Consider the following 27,391-nt stretch of genomic DNA (forward strand, 5'->3'; position numbering starts at 1 on the left):
TTCTCATGGGAGGTATTGGTGCATTAGTACTAAAATGATAAGACTGCAAGGCTTTTTTTTTTTTTTGTGGGGACATTTGGTTGTTACGGAGAACAGGAATTTCTCATGTCTTTAGACTGATTGTATTTTGTTGTGCTGAAATTCTTTTAGCTAATCCTACAGGAGGTATAGTTCTGTGAATTGTCAGCCTCCTGTTTTATGCTGACCATATGTTTCATGAAAAAAAAAAACCTTACAAAAATACAGTTGTTCAAAAAAAGCCTTTGGACTCTAAAACTTTTTGTTCTTTCACATCTAAAAGTATAAAAGAATTACGTGTGACAAATATGCAGTCTCGTCCTTTTGTTAAAAGCTTTCACAAGTTTTACAAAAATAGTTTCATATCTTTTTTGGCCTTTTCCCAAAATATAAAAGATAAGGTTCAGTAAGATATCTAAAAGCCTTAAGTTTTAATTTGGGGTTTTTAAAACAAGTTAATCTTTAAGTGTAAAGGTTTTAAGGTATGGGATATGTCCTCAGGCAATTAGATGATGTTCTAAATAGTTTGCTGCAAATCAAGTATTGCTTTCGCTTGTGTGAACTTTTGGATATATAATTTTGCATTTTTACAATAATTTTTGGTTGTTTTAAGAAATCTAAGGAAACAGATACAACTCTGCCAATTGATACATAGTTTTGGATATACTTGATTAAAGAGAAGCCTTCCACTGAAATTCTGTATTATCAGAGTGAAATGAAAGAAAAAAAGCTTGAAGCGATCAATACAACAGAAGAAAACCACAATTCTAGGGAATGTAAAAGAAAAATGTTAAAATTTAATTTCTAGCAGCTCCCTAAACTTAATGCCTGAGGTGTAACATGTAATAATTTAGGTACCGTTAAGGAGAAGATAATTCTTTGGAATCAATACCGTGTCCATTGCTGCGTTGGGTTTACCTGCCAAGGTTTTTGTAGCTGGGGGCTGCAGGGGCAGTTCCTGTGAGAAGAGAGCAGGGCTTGGATCGCTGCATCGTGTTCAACAGAGCCGTTTCAAGCCCATCCCAAAATGGACCTTCCACGGCCAAAGCTGAGCCACGTTTTAACTTGTGCTCACCGCAGGATGTGCAGGACTTGATGGAAAGCTCAGCTTTTTAAGACCTTTGCCAAGGGAAGGGAACAGGTTGGGCTTTGACAAAGGCTTCTCTGTCACCACCAGGAGGCTCCATTGGAACGGGATTGGAACAGTGAAATATTTCTGTACAGAAGCGAGGGGCACCAGGAGACACCATATTCAGAAATAAACACGGAGAAACCTCTAGCCCCAAAACCTGTTCCAGCCGTCCTTCCCCTTCTGTCTTCTTTTCCCTCTGCTTTGTCCTTTTCCTTCCTTTCCCTCCCTCCGCCTCCAATGTCAGGCCTAAAAATGTGTAAAAACATTTGACAAAAGGATTTAAACTTTAACCCGAAAAGCTTTTAGGCTTTTAACTTCCAAGCAGATTTAAGTCTTCAATACTGATACTTTAAACCTAAGATCTTTAAGCCAAAAAAAAAAAAAAAGTCTAAAGTAATATTATAAAAACCCCTCAATGTGGCACATTTTTTACTTCTTGGTAATAATATACTAAAAATATTTACTTCCACATTTGATTTTCTTTCATCCTCTTACTTCAGAGGGGATTAATTGCACATATAAAAGAAATGAAAAATATAAAATTTTCAACTTCATTATTTTATTTCAATGATTTTAGGATTCTTAGCTGTCTTTGGTGTTTGGAAAGGTAGTGGGTCATCTTATTCCTGTCTTCAGGAATTACAGGAAGAATTCTTTTCTTTGGTCTGTTTAGCTAAATGGCACAAACTGCCACGATGCTCAGGGTAAGAACGGAAGAAGTCAAGCAGTCCCTCCATTATTTTGAACACACTAAGAACCACACAGAATGAATTGTTGATGTAGCTGGGGTAAAAAACTAGTTAATGTCCAAGGGGCACAGATCCTATCACCTACAGTACTTTTTTAAGATACAGTATAGCAAAGTAATGCCGGTCTCTTGTCCTGAACAGAATACATAAATAAAAACAAACGTCTGGTTTTTAAAGTATCTTGACATAAATATTGTAGACTGTTTTTCCAAGATGGTTTCCTGTACTGTAGATGATCACTTGCTGGGTGAAAAACAAAGGTAGATTCACAGCTGCTAGTGAGTATTTTAATATTTGGGACTTTTCCCTTTTATTCATTATGATTAGAAGGGAGAAGTTTTATGGGGTGTGGGAAATTATTTCTGTGGAGTTGGGGGAGTGTTTTGAATGGATCTCTGCAAACCCAAGTGTGCTGTTTGCACCTCAGTGCAAATCCAAGGCTTGGACCAGAGCAGATGCAGAAGTCACTGGGCTGTTTCTCACATTATTTGCTCATATGGCCAAGGCACTCGACCTCATCTTAAAATATATGACTGTTTCTGCAAATGATGGAAAATAAAAAAACCCTTACAAGTAATAACTCCTCAGAGCCTCAGTGGATCTTGCATTACTCGAGACTTTCTTTTGACACCATACATTTAAAAGTTCAGTACACTGATACTTTCTCTGCTTACCCTGAAAGATCTTCAACAAAGGACAAAATAATCAGCTTGTGGTTCTGCTACAGGCAGGAAGAATTTAATTTTACCTGTTCACACAAATACTCAACTACTTCTCATCCAACATTGTGTAAATATATCCCAAGCTTAAAGACAAGGTCAGATTGCTAAATGTATTGAGTTTGCTATTACAGTACAAGACTTTAACTTTATTTTCATGTACATTTTCAGAATATATAGAGTATAGAAAATTGTATATTTTAAAGGCATATAAGGTAGAAAAAAAACCCTAAAATATGTTTGTCCTGCTGAAACTCTAGTTCAGACTGATCTGGTATTTGTTCACTTGCTGTGCAGAACATTCCCATCTGTTCTGTGTGGCATCATGCATGTGCAGGTGTTCGTGCACAAGTGGAGGTGTTGTGTATCAGAGTGTTTGTTGTGTGTGTGTTTTTCACTTTATTAAAGGGACAGAGCTTTTACTGTGGAATTAAACCGTGTTCATGCCTATCTACACCTTTATTTTAAATATTTGCTCTGCAAATGACCTGAGCATTATCAAGGCAAGAAACTAAAGCATCTTTGCAAGTCAGTTGCATAAAAGCTTAACTGAATTTTTCAAGAGTGTCCTCTAGATATTAGAGCTTTAATCCATATTTGCTTAGAATTTTCCCTTATTGTTTCATGTTTTAATAAATGTAGCAAAATGCCTGGCTAACAATCTACTTTCATCCTTAAACCTGCATCTATTTATTTAAGACAAATTCTGCTTGGTAGCAACAACTGAAGTTTTGAACCTGAAATGTATTCAGCAAATTATAGAAACACTTTTTTAAAAAGTAGGGTAATAATTTTGGAAATTCAGAGCACTCCCGCTGAGAGGGAAAAAACCTGACAGAATACTAGCATGATGGGAATCCCTTCTCTTCAAGCTAATGTCGGGTTTTAACTGTTACTATTACTTTCACTGTGATGTCCTGCTTGCTTATCCTAATTTTTAACAGCCTTACTGGGATTTCTTTGCTCCCAAAAGACAAGCAGCACATGCCAAAGCATTACAGGATGTTGAAGGAATGTAGATGGAACTACATGATCTGTCACTCATGTTTGAGACAGTTCTGAAAAGCTATGCACCTGAACTTTTACTTTGTGATAAATCAAGGATAAATCTGAAGAAATCAGATAAAAATTCATTATCTGACTACATTAGACATCAACTGATGTCTAATGTAGTAATTATTAACTTCAGTAGAGCTACACTGCCTTATGATACCGAACCTACTCTAAGTGTAATAACCTCATTCAAAACCCATTTACTTTTTTGCTGCCTGTGTATTGGGCCAGCTGCAGTGAAAATACCGAAATAAATAACGAAATGGTTTGAGCTTTTCAAAAGTCAAATCTGTACTTAAGCATCGAAGCTGTGACTAACCAGAACAGGCCACTTCATTCATTCTCCACGCTGATCTCCAAAATCACCATCAGCCAAAGCCAGTACTACACTGCCAAGCAGTTAAGCCTGGTATTAGAGCAAAGATTTAGTTCACAAAATGACTGGAAGAAAAACCACCACTTTCTATCTTGAAACCTATCCTGGGATTCATAAGCATAGTAATTGCCCTCTGATTTGTTTAGTAGCAGTGTTTAGTTCCAGTAAAATCCACAAAGGAATTTAAAATGAATTTTTTAAAGGCCAATTTCCTAATGGGCAGACTCAGGGAATGCTTTTGTACAGGACACATTAACCATGAAATCACTACGTGATAAAAGCCCAGTGTAATAAACATGTCGAGTTTAGCTGTAAAAACCTAAATTTGGCATTGCTTGATCACTAGTCTGCTTAGAAATCTGCAGATGTAGGCACAGTAATGCTTTTCTGTTTCCCAGAAAGGCTGCCCAAGGCTAAGCTGAAGGGATTCAGGACTGGGGAAGGGAGTTCCTCACTGCCCCGGCTGTGCTGGGCCCAGGCTGAACAGGGAATTGGCTGAGAAGTGCTCCCACCAAAGGCTCTGTGTGCTTCAATTAAATGTGAAAGACTAATCAAGAGAAACATTTGCTGGAGTACAAAAAGGACTTGTTTACTTTTGCAAAGCAAGTGGTTTTAATAAAAACTTGATGACACTTACTGCACTTTATAAAGAGCAGAACGCTGGTCCTGCACCAGGGCAGACGCTCTGAGTGCAGCTTTGGGCTTTAGAACTGTTTGCTTTTTCATTGTCATCTGCGCCTCGTTTCTTGACACACCCTTATATTTAACATATTTCAAAGGGATAAACTGGTCCAGGAATATAGTTAGTATATTGCTTACAAATTAATTTCTACAGGCTTTATTTGTAATCTAGAGGCCAGGAACAAACTGTTAATGTCTAATAAAGGAAAACCATTTATGAAGATGAAATATGTAAAAGAAACAACTTGGCTTTGTCGTGCTCCGACCCCTGACCTGGAGGTGCCAGGCATTTCATTTCACCTGCCTTTTTTTTTTTTCTTCTGTTTCATATCAAGAACACAGTACATTTTTAGAGAAACAATACCTTTACTACAAAACCATGTAAATGATTATATACAAAATGGTTACTGGAATTTGGTTTTGTACTGCAGTGACAGAAATAACTAGGTACTGACATTTATTTACGCTTCCTTAATACTAAGTACATCACTCCACTGATCAGGGTAAAGGCAAAGGCAATCCAGGCTAAGACAAAGGAATAGCCATATTGGCCCTTGGAAACTTCCATTCTATATCCATGGCTCTGGTGCAGTTCTTCATGCCTGTCTGTGTAAATGGAAGCTGCAATCATAACACACAGACCTACAGGAGGAAGAAAATAATAAAGGTCAGCATCTTAAAATATTATCAGTAGACACAACTATTCAGTGTCTCTTCTGTCAGCTGCTTCCAACAATGTCTTTCTTTGTAGGCACTAGTTTTCCATCCTCACACTAATCTGGAAGCATTTCAAGACATATTTTCAGTTTATTTGGCAGGCTTTAAATTTGAAGTGCTGTTGTGTGTCTGTGTCATTTGCAGTGAACAGAAAATGGTTCTGAACATCTGGGTAGTTTTTAAGACTGACAAAAAACAAAGGGGGTACTTGCCTGTAACAATTAAGAGAGTTATTTAGTGTGTTCAAGAAGTTCAGAATCTCAGATTCTTTCCCTTCAAAGTTTAAATTACTTTATCCTGAGCAGTGGTGGCATCGATGTTTTAACTGCCTGTGTATTGCAGAACAGAACAGTTCACTGTTTAAACAATTACGAAGGATAAGCTATGGCCCCAACAGCACTAGAGAGTTCTCATGCGACTCGTTCTTTTTGAAACCTTTTCCCACTTTTCTACTTTCACAGAAGTATCATTTCAGTCAAAAGCATTGAAAAATCACTCACATGACAGGAGCTGGATAATAGAGGTTAACACGAATCTTTCTCCTTGTTTCAGACGGAAGAGTTGAAGAATGAAAACCAGAAATGCCACACAGCAGAAAATCGTAGACAGAATCATGGCGGCCTGAACAGCCTGAATTGATTGATACTCTGCAAAAACACAGCAGCCTTGATTAAAAATAGTTTCTCTCTTTGCCTTCTCCTGCTAGGAGTAAAGGGGCAGAGCCGTGTTCTGTAAGTAGGGGTTCAGCAGATGCAGCAAAGCAGTTGTGTGTGCATTGCGCAGGCTGGTTCTCCTCTGCTTCCTCGGTATTAATACAGCTTAAAGACTGCTACAAGCTTCTCATCAAACTGAATGAAAATACTGCTGCCACTGATGTCCTAGAAGCACAGTGAAACTGCCAGCTGTGCCAGACAGCTTCCAAATGCAGACCCCAGCCTCCCACCAGACCTGGAGACAGCTTTCAATTTTTGTAAAGCAGGCTATTACGCTGTGTATTAAGACTTCCTGGTTAAAACTCCAGCTTGTGTTTTCTTCCACTTTTCCCCCCATTCTTGTACATGCTCAGTATTTTTAGGTTCTTTGCAAGTTCAATTCTGAGGCAAATTCTATCACTTCAGATGACTTCACCGTTTTTACCTAATTTTTTTAAGAACTTATTCGCAGTCATTGTTGGTAGTTTGTGTTTACTCTTGCACTGGCCTCTTAAGTGCACATGACAGTTCCTTCTGCCTTCCTCTCACAGAAACTGTTAAAACAGTTGCCTTTCCAAAATGGAAAACCAGTATTAAAGTTTTCAGAAGACGTGCCTAGTTAGGACACGCAGATTTTTGAAGAACTGTAAAACTGCCCCTGTAAATTTGATAGCAATTTCACCAGATCTGCTGAAGGAACACAGACACAGGCGTGGAGAGACACTCACCATTGAACTCATCAGTGATAGCCATACAGGTGCTCGTATTTGTGGTACACATTCTCCAGACATCTGTAGAAAAGTTATCTCCCACCCACCAGGCCTGCAAAATAAAAGTAAAGGATTCTTGCAGGAGAAAAAACAAACAAAACCCACAAAACTTCTTCCCTGTCCAAGTGTCTACTGATCAGATACATCAGCTGTACCAATCTTCTGTTTGTTTTTCATGCTTAACCACTCAAATGAAATGTGAGATCTCGTGGCATTTCGGAATAAAGGGTATATAACTATCCACACATCATTCTCATTTTAGACCCCTGTGCAGCAGGTAAGGGCATCTTAAACATCCCAAAGCACAAGGGATTCCCATCGTTTGGACAGAAATTTTGCATTTTGCCATCAGTCAGCGATTGCTCACTCCTTGAGACACACAGACAAGATGTGCTTTGTCCACGCAGACCCTGTTTAGGGTGCACACCTCTCTGAAGGAACAGCATTTGCGAATTTGCAGGAAATAGCATCACCTGTGAAACAGAAGTCCTTTATAGATGTTCTGGCTGCTGCCACTAACGTGATTCATCTCAACGTAACGCAGCTGTGCTGAGGTATACTATGGCATCTGTCTGGTAATGGCTGCTGACAAATTAAGATCCTCCTGTGGCATTTCTATTTTGAGATTTTAACATTCAGGGCGAAATGGTACTGCAGTGTCTGAGCAGATTTTTACAGTAGCCTGGAAAATGACAAGCACTCCACAAGTGTCATTTCCTCAGGAAACCCATTCCCATTCCAGCAGCTACCCAGGCCTTTGTTTTGACTAGAGCTCCACAAAATACAACTTATAAATATGATTCCTGGTAGCATCTGCTGCTTAAATAAGACATTCCAGAAGCCCCAGAGCTTACTGTGCAGCTTTGCAAACAATACTGCAGTTAAAACTATAATATATTATGGTAGTAGGCATTTGGATAAACAGAACACTGTGTTTTAAGGAAAAGAATTACTTTCTCAGGATGCCACTCAATTGGATTTTGCAGTCCAAGTTCAATATGTTATTTTTCAGCTCTGAGCTCTATATAATATACAGACGCATAGTAAAAATCTAATCGAAGGTGGTTGTACAGTTTAAGTGTTTTATTGTTCTGATGGTTTAATTGTTCTCAAAGTAGCCAATGACACAAAGCAGAGTGCACAGGCTTTTATTTCTGTAATAATTTGGGTTGTGGGTAGCAGATTTGAAATGAGATTAGCTTGCTTGGCCTATTGTCTTTGCTTTCTAAATATTCAGAGGAGCAGGGTAGGACAACCTGCTCTAGTGCTCAAATAATGACCTACTTCCATGGAACAATCAACCAGCTGACTAAAATGTAACACCTGAGTTTGTAGACTTTTGCAATAAAAAGTTGTGGGTAATGCATCATTTCACTTGGAGCGTGGTCTTCACTAAACAGCGTTTTCAGCAACAATTTTTTAATATCAAAAGCCTGTACATACATCAGACCTCACAGACAGATTCCAGTGCACAGACTTCAGATCAGGATAGTGGGCTGTTTTGGAAGATGGAGAATTACATTAAAAGCTAAATAAATATTGGAGGGTAAATTCTTTCTGATCACAACAATAAAATGGGAATTAGAAAAGAAGGCAACATAAAATACTCTAAAGCTTTGTGCTGAAGCTGCTTCAATGTAATGGACACAGATGCATTGATGGTGTCTCTCATGAGTTAACTGGGCATCCTGGACAAACACTCGCGAGGCAAAGCACACCCTGACTGAAATTATCCCCACACATCAATCACCAGCTGTTTGACTTCGTGTACTTGACACAGAAGGACAGTGGATGTTCCCTCCTTCTCTCCTTCATATCCAGCTGAATCAAATCCCAGGGCCCCACCCTATAAATATCCTCCCTGGCCAACTCTCTCCCAGGGGAGAGAATCTGCTGCCTTGAGCTTCCAACGTGATGCCAGGGATAGCCTTATCCACCAGCAACATGAACATCCAAGGCATTTTTGTTACGGAAGGGTCTGAGGACACCAGTGTGCCCAGCAAACTTAGGTCCTCTCAGTGAGCAAGCTGAAGACTAGAGAAGAAAACCTCAGCTTTTATGAAGCAAAGAAATCCCGGTGTGTTTGAGTGACAAGGAGAAGAAACGACACTTACATTGTCGATAGTAGAGATGAACAGCAGCGCTGCTGAGGTTATGTGAAACACGATAATGAAGGCCAGGAGAATCAGCATCCTTGCTCTGGGGAGGCTTTAGGCTGAGCTCAATCTGTTGAACATAAGGAGGTACATGAACAATCTTTAAGAGCTGTCAGTGGATCAACGCGCAGTTCCGGTGCTGTTAGAGACTAACATCAGATGCAGTTTGAGTCCACAGCACGTGTTCTACCTCTGCAGATACTTAACTGCCATCATGGGTGTTAAAATGAATCACAGCTTGAAATGAAGCCAAGAGGTGCATTTTGCAACCTTCCAGCGTGATGGCTGCAGTGAATAAACACACAGAGAAGTTTCATTCCGTGTGCAAGGATGGAAAACTCCTTCACTTTGGCTTTTAGAGAAGCGCATTTCAAACTACAGCCTCGCGCAGTGATGATAATATTTCCACTGACTGCAGTAAGGTCTTGTTTCAACCATCATTCCAAAGAAAGAAGAACCACATTTCAAAAGGATGCTTTAAGAACAAAATTGAGTGCATCAAGAGCTACCTCCTAGATTTAGTAACAGCAGTGTTGTACCCTAGGCCTCACGTCCTTTGTTCATACAGTTATAAGCTTTATCCGTTGAATAATGACTAAGGACTACCCTTTTCTTCAATATATTGCTCCCACTGGTAGGGCTGAATAAAGCCATTAGTCACATGATAATCCAGTTAGCTATTTTATGTTCATTCACTTAATACTCTCTGTAGGCTACCTCTTACCTTCATACCTTATTTAACCCACTTAATGCAATGTCACATCTCACATGGAAAAAACATTAACATGAAAAAAAATCTTGTGTACAAGAGAATCAGAGACTCCATTTCACTGGAATCCCCAGGAAATCTCTGGGCACATAACAAATAGGTTAGAGAAAACTACTGCTACCAATACACAGAAAAATGCAATTGCTTGAGATATCTATTTCTTCTTGGCCAGAAATTCTTGCCAATTAATACAGGCTGTAAGGCATCTGCAGTCTTGCATATCTTTGCAGTTAAGGTGCACCATTCTGTACGTCATCTGCATGTTGTCTCTCATCAGTACATTAATGCATATTTCTCCCTTTGCTTTGGACACATTCTGTGATGTCAAATGATGCCACTCACATAACACAGTAAATATCCAGAAGGAAGGGCAGTTATGAATTTTAAGACTTCCATGATTTTTTTTTCACGTCTAACCCCCTCTCTCCTACTGCCATTTGCTGGAATCATGAACCACATGAATAATTAAACCAAATAAAAGGACTACTCTGACGGCATTTTTAAAGCAGCTCCACTGGCACTCTCATCGGGGCAAATAATAACTACTCTGCAAAACTTTAACAAAAAGATAATTGACAGCATAATAACGCAGTGAATAGAGACCAGCAGTCCCAGACTAATCCTCTCCACCTCCGCTGCAGTACAGAGCTATAACACGCTCAGAGGCAAACAGCATTAAAGTGCTTTTGTGAAAAAGAAGTGGATAGCCTTATATCCGTATCTAATTGGAATGACTGAATGGGAGAGCCGAGTTGAACCCTAAAATAGGAAAAGCAGCTACTCTAGTGTGTATTCCTTCCCATTTCCTCTCTGTTAAACCCTTCCTTCTCAGCCACAACAAAGGACAGAAAGTGGCAATTTCCTCCAATGAGCTGATTCTACTGTGTGACTCAAGGTCCTCTGAATCCAGCTCCACTTCTAGAAATGTCATTCATGGCTCTCTATGAGAGCCTTGCTTGAACGAAAGGAAGAAGAAAGGAAAAGAAGGTATTTTGTGGGTTTGTATAATGCCACATCAAAATATTTTCATTGTGACATGTACCGGTCTTTGCACAGCACCCTCTTGTCTTGTGGCTGGTTTTTTCTGAGGCTCATTTCTTGCACAGATGGTATCTAACCGTTCAGTAATGCAACAATCATCTGCCACATAAGGAGAGAGAACCAAATTGTACTCGGTATTATTTTAAGAATAACAATGCAATTTCATCTTATTACATGAAGTAACATAAAGGAAGAGAGACCAAAAAATGTAACCTAATTAAAACCAATCTTGCAAAAGCAAGACTTGCCAGCACAGAAGAACCCACTTTATCTTCAGTCAAGTGAATGCTTTTGTTTTACTGTTTTCAGCCATAAAGAGAAGTGTTTCAGACAGGATAGATAAACATGTATGGCTGGTGAGGTGAAGACATTTTTTGTTTTACCCAAATAAAGCCAAGATTAAATGACAGAGATTTTTGTTTTGTCTTTACAAAAGGACAGTGAGAAAGGTCTAATGTTTCTGTTACTAAGACCCTTCCTAACCACCATCTTGAGATTCCTCCTCCTGACTTGCTGGCAACGGCTCCTTTCACAAGCTGCTCCAACTTCTGTGCACACAGTGCTAAACAATGACACATGGAGACAGGAATTACATACGCTGGGGGAAAGGAAGGAGACAGACCATTTCCAAGTAATTAATACCAGGAAAAGACAACAAGAACTGGTTATCCAATCTGTCATGCCTGAGCAGGATCCCAGAAGTGCACAGACCTCATCACTCCTACAAACTTTCCCTTCCCACGGACACCCAGGAGTTTCTGTGGTTCATCCCAGGCTGCACAAGAAATAATGAAGGGAGGAGGGTTTTCCAGAGAAGGTCTCTGAGATTTGGGGGCAGGAAGCAAAGAGCAGCTCCCCTCTTCCGAGATGCAGCCAGCAATGTCGCAGATGCTACTACAGAATCTGCATCCCTCTCTAGGCAGAAATTCTGGATTTCATCTCTCAGAGAGAACTACTAGTCCTTCTCCACTCCACACAGTCCTGGAATTCAAAACCTTGCTGTGCAGACTCAAGATTCTTCCACTCCCTCCGCAAGAAGCTCTTCCTTGCCCAGTCCTCTGAGGACGGCCTGCCTGGGAACATCTCCTAGCAGCAGGCAGCTCCTTTCCTCTCCCTGTGAGCAAGGGAAGGACAGAGTTACAGAGCACTGTTTGCATTAACGTTCAGAATTATTTTTTTAATGTATTACTAACCAAACACTTTGGTAACATCCTAATCTGCACACCAACTATACTCCTTTTCTTATTTGCTGTGAACTGTTTCCTGGGCAGAGTGATTTTTCACCTTCTCTCATCTGCAGTTGAAACACACCATGCTCTCAGGTCAAGGTGTTCATGGTTTTTAAGTACACTGCCTCTAGGCATGGACGGAGACTGGGATGATGCAACAGATACTGTTCATCATTCCCCAAAGTGGCCTGAATTCTTTTAATAGTTTTTACACACACACAAATGTATGAGAAAAGCTTTTTGGACACACTGCACTTAGGATGATGGAGCCACTCTTCTCAGAAGTACGTGATGAAAAGACTACAGGCAGCAGTTACAAGTTACAACAAGGAATATTCCAATTGTGAAAAAAAGTATTAATTATATTCAATGAGCATGATTAAGTACTGGAGCGGGGCCCATGAGGCTGTGGGATCTCCATTCTTGGACATCTTCCTGCCTTGAGTGAAGCAAGGCCCAGAACGTCCTGATGTAACCCCCTGCTTGGAGCCAGTCTGCACTAGAGACCTCCAGAGGCCCCTCCAGCTCAGCTCTCCTGTCAATCTGTAGCTATTTCAGGAACCTCCCCGGACTAATCTCCAGCAAAGCTCTGACAAAAGAGAACATAACGTTGGACTTAGCTCATCACATGTGCCACTGAAAACAGACTGGGGGGTTATAGTAAGGATGACATTGGATGTCAACAAGAATTCCTTCAATTGCAAGCCTCAGCATTTAATACCACTTCACAAGGTATGGTGCAAGGCAGAAGTGGACAGATACTGCTGAGCTGCAAGTGCAGACTGCCACTGGATCTAGAAAGAGTAAGTGACAGGAATCCCACTGAACACATGCAGATTTGCTGTGGTAATAACATTTCCCACAAATACTGTTAAATTGCAGTATACTTACACCAAACACACTGAAAACAGAAGGCCAGTTATAGCAACGACATGTATTTTTTTCAATAAGTGCAGAGTAATGCTCCAATGCGACTCTATTTTGCATGTAGAGGAGGACAAATGCAGGAGTCACACTTCTCTGGAGTCTCTTCAGTAATGCAGACTCTTGGAAGCAGCAGTTTGCACTTGCCATGGGAGAGAGCCTGATGAGCTTTAGAAGAAGTGGCTAGGAAGGGCCTCTGCTGTAATCTCCCGGACACGCAGAGACAAGTACATTTATACAGGACAGGACACTACGACCATCACAGAAGTGCACAGTAAAATAAGCAGTCTAGGCCAGAGTTTCCAACATTTCTGAACTGCAGTGTTTCAAAATTGGATTGTCTCCCTGTGTCATATCACACACAAAAACACATCCCCTGCAGAGAAGCCTCAGTTTATCTCCAGGATAAAGTTTATCTTTCATGCCATCAGTACAAAGAAACATGACTATTTAAGTTTTTTCTGCTCTTTAGTACAGCAAGCAAGCAAAAATGAAAATAGTCTTTGACAGTTCTTAACAGAAGTTCTATCACTACTTTCCAACCCAGATGTCATCTCCACAACAAATGCTTTCCTCCCATGCAGTTCAACTCTGCTGCCAGGCTGTTTCTCCTGTTTGTGCATACTCAATTTTTGCTACCAGCAATAGATGGAGTAGCATGTTCATCCTGAGCTCATTTGCATTGGAAAGGCTGAAGCTTACCCTCCGACACTGGCTGCTGCCCTCATTCCCCAGGATCAAGTCAGGGGTTTTTATCATCTTCATCTGAGCCCACGCATGAGAAAACTTCCACACAGACAATCCTGGTTCATACCCTTAGAAGCACGGTGAAATCTCTGCAAAACAGCTCCTGCTCTGCACAGACCGAGGCTGGGGGTGTGCAGACTCTCAACACCCGCGTTCAGTGTGCAGAAAAGACACACCCAAAACAAGGGGTAGAGGATCCTGCTGAACAAGTTACCATACCTGCAGCTCTCTGCACCGAGATGTTTCATTGCAACTAGAACTGCAGGTCTTTGGGCCATCAATAAGCATCCAGCTCCGCTGAACTTTCTTGAGGTCACTGGTGTAAAACTGAATCAAAGCAAATCTTAATTATCTGTTTTCTGCCCCTCAGTGCTATAATTTAGTCTGAAAATGTGAATTTAGAAGAAAAAGTCTGTATACTTGTAGCATGAGAAATCTGACATCTTGTGATGCATCGTAAGTTGTTTGGATTTACATGTTTTGCTCAGAGCTCTTGTGCCACATCTCATGGTGTCTCATGACTGAGAACTCAGAAGCTGGCTCACATTTTGCCTGTACCGTTGTCTCTAAACTTGCACAGAATTCCCTGGCTTATGAAGAACAGAGTGATACTGTTAACATTCTTTTTTTTTTTTTCTTTTATCAAGTATGAAGGGTTCCGTTTTTCTTGTGTGATTCTCAGAACTGGAACCAAAAGTGAAGTTCAGACAGCAGACGTTCTCCCAAGCCAGCAAGAGCTTTGAGGATTTCAACAATCCTCTAATGCCTAAATATCAAACAACATAAAGGACAAGAAAATCAGGAAATGTAAGACCAAGAGAATAATTACACCAGTTGAAACAATTTACTCCGGTGTATTTCTTCTGTCTGAGTTAATTTAACAGCTGGGAACACCAACATTCTTCAAGGGTACATTCAAACTGTGACCTGTTTTCACGCTCAGGTGTTACCCAGCTAACAGTCAATACAGAAACTGAATGTCCTTCAACCAGTCTCTGCAGGCAGTGTGGAGACCTCCAAGAAGTGCTGGATGGCTCTGACTGCACCTCTGACTACAACGCTGAATGGGGACCCAGGAGGGAAATGCAAAGCACAAGGAACAGTCTACACAGCGCATGGGCTCCCACCCGATTTCTTCCTGGTGTGAAGCTAAGCATGAAGAACGATGTGCGTTCTACATGAAATAAAACTTCAGCTCCCTGCTTGATACTGGCTTTGGAAGCGAGAGGACTAAGTGTCCTGTGAGCCCTAGATGGCACAGAGACCATCAGCTCTTTTTGTTTGCTTAACTGAGAACACATTCAGGCCCACAGCTCTTTGTGCTACCTATTTCATGTGGAAGGAAGAGAGCTTTTCACTGGCACCTCCACCTGTTTTTTGAAGTCCTTCCTCACAAAGCAAGGAAATCAGAAGGAGATGAATCAAAGTTCCCTGTACCCAACCACTGTAGGAAGGCCAAAAAAAAAAAACAATACAGCAAAAAGTGAATCCACACTCTTTTCTAGACCTCCATTTCGATGACAACATTGATGGCTTTTTAACACAATGGCAGAAAATAAAGTAGGGTCATCCTATCAGATCTAGATGTGTTGGTGCCCTTGCAGCAGGCTGTGTTAAGACCCAGTAACCTCCAGCACAATTACAGCAGTCAACTTGTTGTGTTTTGATAGTGAAATACAGGGGAGAGAAACTCACAAGACATGGTATGACCGAGTTTTTTATCTATTTTCTTTCCAAAAAATTGTGCCTTGCAACCAAACCCCTGGGGTCTGCTTTTTGTGTGCACCACAACTAATACAACTGTGCACCTATGGGTTAAAAAACCCTTTTGTTTTTACAGTGTTTGGATGTCTGTCCACCCTGCTGGTACTGGTGGGACTCTCTGAGCAACAGCAGACTTGGAGTGAACAAGCTTGTGTGCCTGGGCTCCCTATCGCCTGAGTGGGAGGGGATGCTCAAGCACCCTTCAGCTCTTTCCCTAGCAACTCCATGAACACTGAATGTGGTCTCCTCTTCAGAAACCCCACCCAGCTACCAGAAGTGAAAGAGACTGTGATTACAGGTGGGTCAGGCAGATCATCTCCAGACTTCCTTCCTTCTCACCCTGTCCTCCTCATTAGATCTATGCTACCAAGCCAGAACTCCGAAGTCTAGGAAATTCTAACCCTGCTGTTCCATATATTTCCAAACAAAACCAAGAAGCAAACTGCAGCAAAAATGCAACATGCTAGCTTTGAGTGTGGACACCCAAAGAAGCTGATGTTTCTAATTTCTTAGGAATGCTATTAATAAATTTTTGACCTAGGGATGCCAGCATCGCTGCCACTTCTGTAACTCAGTCAGTCATTTATTCGCAAACAAGTTCGGGCTGGGTTTAGACTTGCCCTACCACTCCTTTCACTGTGGCCCCGCTGTGTGCACTGCAGAGGAAAGTCACCCTGCCATGAAGCCTTTGTGGGCAGACTCAGCAGAAGAAAACCAGCAGGACCTGTGGGAACACAGGGACACGATGCCCTGTTGTGGGGTGGGGAAGTGCCACTTACCGGAAAAATGAGCCTTGTGACATCTTACCTGAAAATCCTAAAAACTAGCCTGAAGCTTAAAAACTTCAAGACAGATGTATTCAAATACTCCTGCAAAACCTGGAAGAGACATTACCAGCCACTATCTGCTGAGAAGACAATTCAGCAGGTACAGAAGTCAGCTGCCTACACAGACAGACGTATTTGAATGAAAGTCTTTTAAGACTTCATCTTCTCAAAACTGCTTTTCAGAAGGTTTTGTGTGATCAGCAGAATAAGAATGTTTCTCCTCCTCCAGCAGCACAAATCACACCATCCTCAAATGTAAAATCTTTTACACATTCTTCCGTTTCCCTAAAGAATTTTTTCTTGTCACTGTATTTTCATCCCAGATAATAATAATCTCATATTTAAGATGGTCTATATTTGCATCTAATCCCAACACAACCCACAGTGGTGTAAGGTAGGCTGCCATATTACTAAATAACACCGAAAAGGGTTGCAATTAATCCCTGATTCCCATCATAGTCATCCACTCTTCCACCTTCAGTTTATGCTGAGCATCACATGCCTTTGGCAAATGCTAACAAAACAGTCTTTCATCAAAGACACCCCATGGTTCAAGGGATTTCTCAAAGGGCACATATTGTTTGAGAAAACCCAGCAGTAATTTGAAAGAAGTAACCGCTCGTATATTGCAGTTTCTGGTTTCTTGCAAAACACAAATATACTCCGTCAGCTTTCACAAAGGCATGTGAAAAACATGTTATAAAATGTTTGTAACTTAAGGATGTGTGGGTAGAGCTTAACTGTATTCTTAGAGAATGAAAGAAAACACACATCATTTCAGGTGTTCCGTGCATGCTCTCTGTTCAGCTAGGTTGCTTGTTGTGCACCACACACCACTTCAATATAAACAAAGTTGTGGTACACATTAAAACTTTCTTAACAATCAGGCTGGTCTAAAAGTACTTAAAGCTTGTTTTCCTAAGCTTAACAAGACGAGAACTTCTCGTTCTGACTTGCTCATTTTCAAAGACCAAGACAGAGTGGGGACATGCTTGCAGGTCAAGGCAAACACATGGAAGGAAAAAGAACAGTTCAACTTAGAGATGAAAATAAATGGCTACAAATCAGATGTGAGTACACTTTGGATGTAAATTACAACTCTTAGAGCTGTCACATTCTGGAACAGCATTACAATCACCACAGCTTAGGAAAGAGAGAGCTCCACCAGATCCTCCACAAGAAAGGATTTCGTGATGCAGGGACTGTGCTAGCAGGGTGACAGACCCGCTGTCCTGGGAGGACCCTGCAGCCGTGCTCTCCGGTGAAGCCTCGCAACAACCTCACTGAGGTCTCCGCGTGTTTCGCAGCAGGCTTTCTGCATGACACCCGCGCCCCTGGCGCCCGGCTGAATTCCCTGCCGTGCTCCGACGGCCGCTGGCAGTGCAGCGGCACTGCGGTGACCACGGGGACACGCAGCCAGCTTGGAGGAACCACTCGTCTGAGGGTGACCTAAGGGCCACCAGCGCCCCGGGCAGTGGCGAGGAAGCACGGAGCCCTTTGCAGCCTGCCGGCACAGCCCTGCCGCTGGCTCGGGGAAGCGGGGACAGTGACACGGGGCGGTTCCCATAAGCTGTTCGAGCCACGAGAACCCTCCCGGGAACCGGCTCCTGAAGACAACGGCCCAACTGAGGTGTGGCCTGGCCTCACCCCTGCTCGGTCACTGTGTGGCCACTTTTCAGTGTCGAGGGCGTCCGTGCTCAATAGCTCGGCAGGGCAGGGAGTGACAGACCGAGTAAAATACCAGACCTTTGTATCAGGTTGACAAATAAAATGTGTCCTCAGTCCATGAAAAAGAAAAAAAAAAGAGAAAAAAAAAAAGCACACCTGCAGCATAGTTCTGAGCAAACCTCAGACCCTGGGCTCTACCGACTACAGAACTGCTGCGTATCCAGAGATTATTACAGATACAACAGAACAGCTCGAGTGATTTATGATGTTCCAGCTAATTAACCAACAAACAAAGGCAGAAAAGGTCTGTCTTTCCAGACTGAAAGCAATGCATTTAACTCCGTAGAAATAAAAGCTGATATTGTTTTAACTTTGGCAGATGCTCTGTGGAAATTGCTAGCAATCAAACGTGTTGCATTCACTGTTGTAAAATTTTCAAGCTGCTTGTTTTGATTTGGCTTTGACTCGCTCTGTGTTGAGAAATTTTGGTTTTAGTTATTTCAGAGTTTACACATCATCTATCAAGAGTGTGAAAACACATTTCTATTGGTGGTACAACAGTTGGTTATAAAAGAAAAAGCTCAAACTCTCCACAACTACTACTACTACTACTTTGTTTGACAGCAACCTTGTAGCACAGGATTGCACTGAGTACTCAGCCGACCTCCAGAATGGAATTTTTACACCGTCACTTGTAATCGGTGCAGTTAAAGTCACCATGTAGACTCTACGAGTGCAGGTAAAAGGACTTCTGTGCCTTGTTTGAGCACACCCAGTGCACAGCTCTTTGCACCGGCTGCTCTATGGGAACAGCCCCGTCCCCTGAGCCCCTGCATGGATCTCTTGGCGCCAGGTAAGGGTACACCAGCACGCTGACAGCTGGGCAGGCTCAGCCAGAGCCCTTCAGTTGTTCACACACTGGTCTGCAGTCTCTGGACTTGAGTTTGCTTCTGCCTTTGAGCTCAAGAGCACGGTTGTTGCTCCAGTGGACTGAGCGCTGCAAGCCCCGGAGAACAGGTGAGTGTGCACATGCACCTCAGCAGAGACACGCAGGGCCTTTGGAAGGTCTGTTTCTGTCTGGAAGAAGGTCAGGATTTTGATCTATTTCGGGACACTAGACACCTGCATTAAACAGCCGAGGGAGTGTCTGTACTGCCCACCTCGGCTGTTTGCGGCCCATGCAACTCCAAACATAGAGCAGTGTTTAAGAATCAGTGAAGCAAACCATAAATATATATCCTATAGCCATCTCTAAGGGGTGTTTGAGTCAGTCCACTTTCTGCTCCACCTACAGACTCCTGTGAAGATCTCTACACAGCCAGAGGGTTGTATTTTAAGGTCACACCCAAATTATGAGGCTTCACCTGGCATGCACATACCATCATTAAACCTGCCCATGAAACTTCACCGGCAGAATAAAAAGGTGTAATTACATTTTCCCCATTCAGTGGAGAAATAATAATTCCTTTGATGGATGAATTCGGGCCATCAGGCTTTCTCTTGAGTCTCACCCAGCAAGATGTATTTACTAATAATTATGATGCTTATCTTCCTAATGAAGTCATAAGCATCACCTGACATTTTGAGATATATTTTACCAAATTATCTACTCTCTAAAACAGTAAAGTTTAAAAAAAGAAAACCAGCAAAAACTAAAACTCCACTGCAAAGATCGTGGTTTGCTTTGAGCATCCGAAAAACAAGCAAACCCTCACAAACACTAAACAGCTCCATGAATGGAATTCCTTAGCACTGCGCTTATGTTCCCGCTGCATTCCCTCTGAGACCAACGTGATTTCAATAAAAGCTGTGCATTCCTTTCTACTTTCAAATTTGGCTGTGCTGAAGTGTCGCATGGATTTTACATCCAGTGTTTGCTTCACTTCAGAGTAAATCTCTTTCTTATTAGTTCCTGTATAACGCAGTGCCTCATTCTGCTGGGTCTTCTTCCAACAGGAACATGGAGGAGGACCTGCAAAGTCCATCTGCTAGCTAGCAGTATAAAAGACCTTGTCCCCAGAGACCTACTAATCTCTTTAATTAAATACATTCTTGTCCTGATTTATGTGGGGTTGTCATGTCTTACATGATGCTCAAGACACAAATAGAATCTGAAGTGCCAGTGGAAAATCAAAATATATTCAAGCCACTGAGGTGGAAAGGGAAGTGTCTCCTTGTGCTGCCACTGATCTTATTTTTAAATGACAGGGAAACAGCATTATGAAAGGAGACAGCCTACACCTAATATACTTAGCAAAAGTAGAGGGAGGTCTTGCTTCTCTAAATATGCATATGGGACTCATCAGTACAACCTTCTTCTAATCTTTAAAGGAATGTCACACCTGAGATGGGAAACAGCCTTGAGACAAACAAGAAAACAAAAGCCGTAATAATGTGAGTGAAAGAAAGACACAAGGCAACTGTAAAGCAGGAGATGCTAATAAATCAAGAGGGGTCAAGTGCACTAACTGAAAGTGGGTGTAAGAAGGAGACACTCATTTCTTCCAAGCAGTGTTGGCCAGCAACAGTAACTCCTGCATCTATGAACTGAGACAGAATCTCTAAGATTGTTAGATGTAAGATGTTGCGGCAGCCTTCAGTCTTGACCTGCTCAGTCTGTTGAACAACTTCCTTTATTAACAAGGTTTTTAATCTGTGTAACCAAATAAAACTCACTGTTTTTCCTCACTGGCAAATCCACAGCATAATCAGCACTGTTTGTGTGTTTATGATAGAAGTCTTTCCAGACCACAAATAAAGAATACAACACCAGTAGTGTCTTGTCTACTGATCGGGTGTTGTTTTTATTTGAAATTATATTAACACACCATCTTCCTTCCCAAATGAGCATACTAACAAGAAACTGATCACCTCCTAAGAGTCTCCATGGTATTGGTTCATTTCAGCTCCAGTTAATGCTGATGGCTATGGGCAGAGTAATTCCAGGATTCCTGGCTGGGCAGACAGCTACCTGGTAACATCCCTGTCAGCCACACAGCGGGCGTGATACCATCTGTACACATCTTTATTCAGCACGGAGGATGAATCTTCCCTCAGGGATCCCAACAGTCTGCTTCCTAACTCAGCTCTACAAGTTCACAAAGAGACTCAGAGAACAGCAAGACTTCCTTCTTTCACTGTCTTGAAGTGAAGGTGAAGTCCTTAAATCTTTTGCTGAATAAACTCCTACCAGCTTCTGGTGGCCATGTTTACCCTATGTCTTTGTTTCCACTCCCACTCTGATTTCACCAGCCGTGGCAAGCACCTGTACCCCAGCTGCATTCCTTAGGATGGCATTTGTCACACACTCCTACAAAAATGTTGCTGGACTCTCCAGCAAACTGCAATTCCCTTTTCTCCCCACAATGAAACTCATGCCCAACAGCTCCCTACCATTTGTGTGGATTCCTGCCTGCCCACATCTGTAGCCACCTGACACCTCAGTCCCAGCATCCAGCCTCACAGCTCTTTCCTGAACAGCATGGACAGCAAAGCCTTCAACACCTTAGAGCAGGTCTGGATGAAGGAGTCACTATAAACTATTTTTATTTGACAGAGAAAACATCTGCTCAGGCAGGCGAGAAAACTTATTTTATACAGTTAACAAACCAGCACTGTATATACAATCTGCAAGTAAATGAAAAGAAATGGCTACTTTTTGTTTTCCTGATGATGAGCCAACCATAGCTGTTTACTTCCAAAGTTCCTAAAGAAAACCCCAACAAAAGTCAGTGTGGATTTCACAGCTATTTAGTGGGTTTCTTCACAGCCCTTTATCAAGTCAGAAGATACTTCTAAGATGCTCTACTGCAATAATTACTGATCATTTACATACTATTCCCAACTGCTAGGAGGGGAAAGAAAAAAAAAAAGACCTTCCTGCACCATGTGAACAAAGTATTCCTGCCAAGAAATTAATGAAGAGGCTGAACTTCAGGTTTCTTGATGGCAGCATTCTGTGGGTAAGAGCAAGTCGGGGATAAGTCTGCTGAGGAACCGACAGCAGTGCAGTGTTCTTCCACAAATGTCCAAACAAGGAGCTGACCTCTAAAATCCAATACTCAATATTGCAGACAACCCACGTTACTGAGAGCTGCCTGTCCAGTATCTGGTACACAACCTCCCCGAAGTAAGTAGGGCATTACATGTAGATAAAAACCACCAGTGAGTGAAACTGCAGTTTGACTCAAGTGGAAAAACGTTTAATGCTGGCAAAAACTTCCTAAACCGAAATCTGTACTGAATTACATCTAAGTGTATTTTCCTTCCACTAGGAGGGCGGGGGGGGGGGGGGGGGGGAGCTGCCAAGAGCTGCTACGTTACTGCAACACACGCGAACTCCGCCGAGAGTTCATCACAGAGAAGAAGAGAAAGAAAGCGTGGAGAGCGCGAACCTTCTGCTGGCTTGGCCCAGCCTGGACCCGCTGGCGAGGAGCCCCGCGGCCCGCCCCGTCCCGCTCCCCGACGCCCGGGGCTTGGGAGCGGGGCTCGACGGGAGCGGGACCGCTCTCCCCGGCCGGCCGGGCAACGGCGCAGCGCCGCGGCCACCGAAATTAAATGTGCTTCATAGTAAACAAACGCGTGCTTTTAGTTTTTCCCCAGTTCTGGCGGCTCCTTCCTCCCCTGGCCGGCGGAGCTGCCCGCGCCCCCCGCCGCCGCCCCGCGCCCCCCGCGCCCCCCGCCCGGCCGAGGCTACTCACGGGCGCGGGCCGGCGGGCAGCTCTCCGGGGCTGCGACCGTCTGGCGGCGGCGGCGGCGGTGCCTCCGCCCGCCCGCCCTCCTGCGGGAATGATGTCAGCGGCGGCTGGGTGTGGAACCAGAAGGACTTTCAAAAGTCCCCCCCGGCCGCTGGCGGCGGGAGAGGGGTGTGAGCGTGTGTGTGTGAGTGCGAGAGTGTGCGGGCGCGGAGGGAGGGACGGACGGACGGGGCGCGCACAGGAGAAACTTTCCCCGCCCGTTCCCCCTCGGCGGGCGGGCATCCATCCAGGCGCGCCGCCGCCCGGCCCTCCCCGGGGGCGCTCGGCCCGCCGTCCCCCGCAGCCGGGGCCGGTCCCCGCAGCGCTGCCCCCGCGGGCCCCCGCGATGCCAGCGGCCGGGCACTCGGCCCGCTCCCCGGGCGGCTCCCGCCCTCCGCCGGGGCTGACCCTGCCGGAGCGGCCACCGCTCCGTGCGGGCGGGGAGGGGAGGCGGCCGGGCCCCGTCCCGCGGAGCCGCGCACGGCGAGCCGCCGCCCGTCGCCCTGCGCAAGGGACGGACGGCAGCTGCCCGATGTTGGCTGGGCGAGGGCGATGTTACCCGGGAAGGACAGGGCGAGGCCCCGGGCGGAGCCCTCTCACGGGAGCCATGGCGGGGGAAAGCAGCCGCGATTCCCAGAGCGGCCGGGGACGGCTGCGGTGGCCGCGCCCGGCGGGGAGCCCGTCCCGGGCACGGGGCCGGGAAGGCGCCATTGCCAGCCGGCCGTGCTTGAGGCGCTCCCGCCGGGGCCTCCGGCCCCTCAGCGCCGGCCCCGGGCGGGCCGAGCCCCGGCCCCGGGCGGGCCGAGCCCCTGTCCCCGGCGGGACGGGCCGAGCGGGGCGGGCCGAGCCCCGGCCCCGGCGGGACTGGCCGAGCCCCTGTCCCCGGCGGGACGGACCGAGCCCCCGGCGGGACGGGCCGAGCCCCCGGCGGGACGGGCCGAGCCCCCGGCGGGACCGGCCGAGCGGAGCTGGCCGCCGGCGGCGCCGCTGAGGGACGAGCCCCGGGCCGCCCCGGGCGGCAGCGAGTGCCGTGTCAGGGCAGAGCCGCCCTGGCCGGCAGCCCGGCGCGCCAGGCTCGGCTCGCTGCTGCCCGGACTTGTCGGTCACGCAGGAAAACGTGTGTGTGGAGAGCTGAGGAGAGCTCCGCTCATGACGCCGTCCCCGGGCAGCGCAGGTGAGAGCGGGGACGCTGCCCGCGCCTCACGACCGCCGCTCTCCTGAGGGGTTCACCATCCAGCGCCAGTGGCAAACATCTGTCACCAGCTGTGCCCCTTTCCAGCTTGGTTTTCACACGGCCTGCGTCAGCGGGACCGTGGTATTTACCGTGACTCACGAGCAGGCTGAAGACCGTAATTCGGCGTTTTGGCTGCCTTGCATGTTTTGGTGTTGGTGCAGCCTCTTTGCTTGCTCAGATGGCTAAAAGGTCTCACCTGCCCTTACCACAGTGTCATGTTGGCGAGGAAATGTGGCTGTTCCCCCGTGACTGCCAAGCTGTCTGCTCAACATTGTTTTCTTTTGTGTCTTGCCCTCTGTTACAGTTCTGCCCAAGTTGCTGTCAACATTTGCTTTGGATGTTACCTAAAAATCCAGCAGACCATGACTCTCTTGGTTCAGACTGTACGTGCAAGTTTACGAGCAGTGTTTCCCAGTCCCAGAGATTACCTGGGATTGAATTCCAGCAACACCATCCCTATTCCTAGAGTCTTTCCACAAATAGCAACTTTATGCTGAGCAAAAACACTGTATTGGTCACTACTCAAAAATCAACAGCGTGGCCCTACTTCATTGCACCTTCATTTTTTTCCGAAGTGCAGCATTAGTGCCCTTGTAGAGCTGTCAGGAATCTCACGCCTCGCTAAAACGCACGGTTGCAGGAACACTGTGAAAGAGTTGCTTTGGCTTTGCCAGTCTAAGCACCACCAACTCTACCAAACACTGCAAGCAATTCAACGGGTGGATGGCATTTGCTGCCGTGGTAATCTCTTTTGCTATCTTTTGCACTCTGACACTAGCTTTAGCTCTGTTGTAACTGCCAAACAGATCTTGTGTTCACAATCACTTCGGAATCATACACAAGATTATCCAGTGCCATAAATAGTCCCCACTGTTCACTAAAATTTACGTTTCACTACGCCCACGTATTCCAAGTTTCTGGATGGGAGAGACTGGCACTTAAAGCAGTGGCTGCTTCTCCATTTGCACAACACCTAGTTTCTGGTAATTGCCTTGAGGTTAGACTGGAATGGGAATTCAAAGTGGCTCTCGGGGGAGACGTTCATAGCTCTGGGGCTGAAGGAGCTAAAATGAGAAGCTTATGAGTATTGGCGAAGGAGACAACCCTGCTTGTCAGTTCCCAGGGATTTCAGGAAAGTGGTACCTCAGGCTGAGCCAGCCACGGCATGACAGCCTGACTTCTACTGAGCTGAAATGTTAGAGCTGAAGTCACTTGAACATTCCCCTCACACAAAGATGAGTTTGCAAGTGGAATATGACAACAGAGCGCTTGCTTTTTAAACCAAAGATATCGCTTACAACTCAAAGTACTGCAGAGAGGTTAACTGTGCTTCATGCCCTGCATTTGAGAGGCTGCTTGCTAATTAGTGCAGAATATTGTCCCTACATGAAAACATTTACTGCTAAAAATTGTCTCCCTTCTTCTCCCTCAATGCCTCATACTTGCATTTTTAATTGTTGAATAGCTGTCATCCATAGTTTATCTTAGCTAGAAGCTGAATAAATACTTTTAAAGCAGTATGAACACACTGCCAGATGACTACAGGCTTTTCCTGGAAACAGATTCTCCAGGTTCTGCTTTTCAGGCTTGTGTTGGACTGATGTGCTTTGAATGATTTTTTTTTTCCACTAATGCAGTGCTAAGTGTCTGAAGGAGGTGTTGACCTTTTTCCTGCCTTTCCCTTCCCTAATTTGCATGAGGGATGATGATGTGAAGGAAAACGTGTTATATCCAAGTACTCCCTTCTACCTGGTTAAGTTGGCAGCGAAGCTGTTTGAAAGCAAAGTCACCGACGACAGGATTCCTAGTGTGCAAACACAAGACAAGCCATGCCATCCCATGCCAGTTCCTCCTGCTTCTTGCCACGTCCTAGACAGTATTTCTGAAAGTAGCAGAATTCATAAATGAACAGAGGTATCTCTCCCACTTCCTACTACCAGCTGCCATGCAGTGAACACAATTTACCTGTCTATTTGAGATAAGTCTTTTTTCCAGTAGTTAAAAAATTCCCTTGTACACGTGAGGAGCTTTCAGAGCAAAGTCTGAACGTGCATGCTGAGTAGCCATCATGACCAGGAGAAGCTGTACAATGGAAATACAGGCTCAAATATTGATCTTACTGGCATAGTGTACATTGGATGGTGAAAGTTCAGTGTGAAACATTGATTTACAATTTGCAGACATGTAAATGGACTAGCAATAGAAGTTTTGATCTCATTAATTTGTAGTATAACAAGTGGAATAGTAAGTTGTGGGGGTTTCCTCACAGTGATTACATAGCTACAGTTTATGCTCTATCATGTATCTGTCAAGATGATGAACAAGTTCAGTATTTTTGTACCTAGCAGGGATCAGGGCATGCTCTGTGCAAGAAGAAGCTGTAAGTAAAACCAGGCTAACACAATCTCTGGATTTATCTGAACAGGAATACAAGTGAAAGAAAGGAACCTCATGACTGCCACTGACTCCAAGAAAGAGAAGCCTTCAGACTGAGGGAGCTGCTGATCAGTAGGGTAATTGAGCAATTATTGTCCGACTGTTAAATGGCTTCTGATAAAAATATCTCTGCCTAGACAGGCTGTAATCTGGCTTCTCCCAAAATGGAAATACTAAAAAAAACTAAAAACTCCTAATAAGAGGAATATGAGGCACCATCCTCTATAAGCATTATTGTAATTCCAATCTGTTAGTTTGCCACAATGAAAACCAGCATATCAATGAAAGACTTCCAGCACAGTAACAAAACTGTCACTGTGTGTTTCTCCAAGACTCTGTGCAAGAATCCTCCAGATTATTGATTCAGAGTATACACCACTACTGGACCCTTTCTGTGCTTACTTTTCAAAAAGAAGTTACATTTACTGCCATGTCAAAATTAGTAATACTGGTGACCTGGTGCTGATTGGCAGGCGATTCCCTCAATGAAACTGAGTTCAAATGCAGGCTTGTATGGCAGTGCTGCCATTTCTAGAATTGAATAATTACGGACTGTGCTGTAGGACAATTTTACCATTGGACAGTTCTGTGAGGGGCAGGATGGAGAAAACAATGAGAAAGAAGAGAGTGGCATGGACCTTTCCTGTTTCATGGGGTTTTAGAAGTCCATCCGAAGGAGCTGCTATGGCATAATTTCATTAGTCCATTAGAAACCACTGAGCCATAACAAGGTCCTCACACCTTTGTCTCCCTTTCCCTTTCCCTCTGCAGAGATCAGAGGGTTCTTTGCTTTCATCCCCAGGAGCCCTGGTATGCTTGTAGAAAGTGTCTCAGAGCTGTACAAACCTCGTTGTATCCTTAGTAAAGAACCTGACTCACACACCCCTTCCCACTCCAGCCTTGGGAATGTTTCCTCCTCCCCCTCAAAGCAACATTGGGAGGTTAAGCAAGAG

The 27,391-nt window shown here is 44.3% G+C and overlaps 1 protein-coding gene across 1 annotated transcript; it reads right to left on the reverse strand.

Annotated features, from left to right (window-relative positions):
• Positions 1-2,609: 2,609 nt before the first annotated feature.
• On the reverse strand, positions 2,610-22,952 carry EMP2 (epithelial membrane protein 2). The gene is made up of 5 exons (XM_066198008.1): positions 22,733-22,952; positions 9,022-9,133; positions 6,866-6,959; positions 5,946-6,092; positions 2,610-5,370 (listed from the first exon to the last, which is right to left on the reverse strand). The coding sequence occupies exons 2-5, from the start codon at positions 9,097-9,099 to the stop codon at positions 5,186-5,188; spliced, it is 504 nt and encodes a 167-aa protein (XP_066054105.1). The 5' UTR covers positions 9,100-9,133; positions 22,733-22,952; the 3' UTR covers positions 2,610-5,185.
• Between the last annotated feature and the right edge of the window lie 4,439 nt (positions 22,953-27,391).

This window comes from Chamaea fasciata, unplaced genomic scaffold (genome assembly GCF_029207755.1).
Source record: "Chamaea fasciata isolate MVZ Bird 193981 ecotype frontalis unplaced genomic scaffold, bChaFas1.0.hap1 SCAF_16, whole genome shotgun sequence".
In the NCBI taxonomy this organism is placed as follows: Eukaryota; Metazoa; Chordata; class Aves; order Passeriformes; family Sylviidae; genus Chamaea; species Chamaea fasciata.

Bases quoted from the DNA above. Each gene is read 5' to 3' on its own strand.
- EMP2 (XM_066198008.1), bottom strand. From the start codon at position 9,099: ATGCTGATTCTCCTGGCCTTCATTATCGTGTTTCACATAACCTCAGCA. The intron at 6,093-6,865 runs GTGAGTGTCTCT...GTGTTTTTGCAG, and splicing joins TATCACTGATGAGTTCAATG to AGTATCAATCAATTCAGGCT. The intron at 5,371-5,945 runs GTGAGTGATTTT...TTCCTCCTGTAG, and splicing joins TATTATCCAGCTCCTGTCAT to GTCTGTGTGTTATGATTGCA.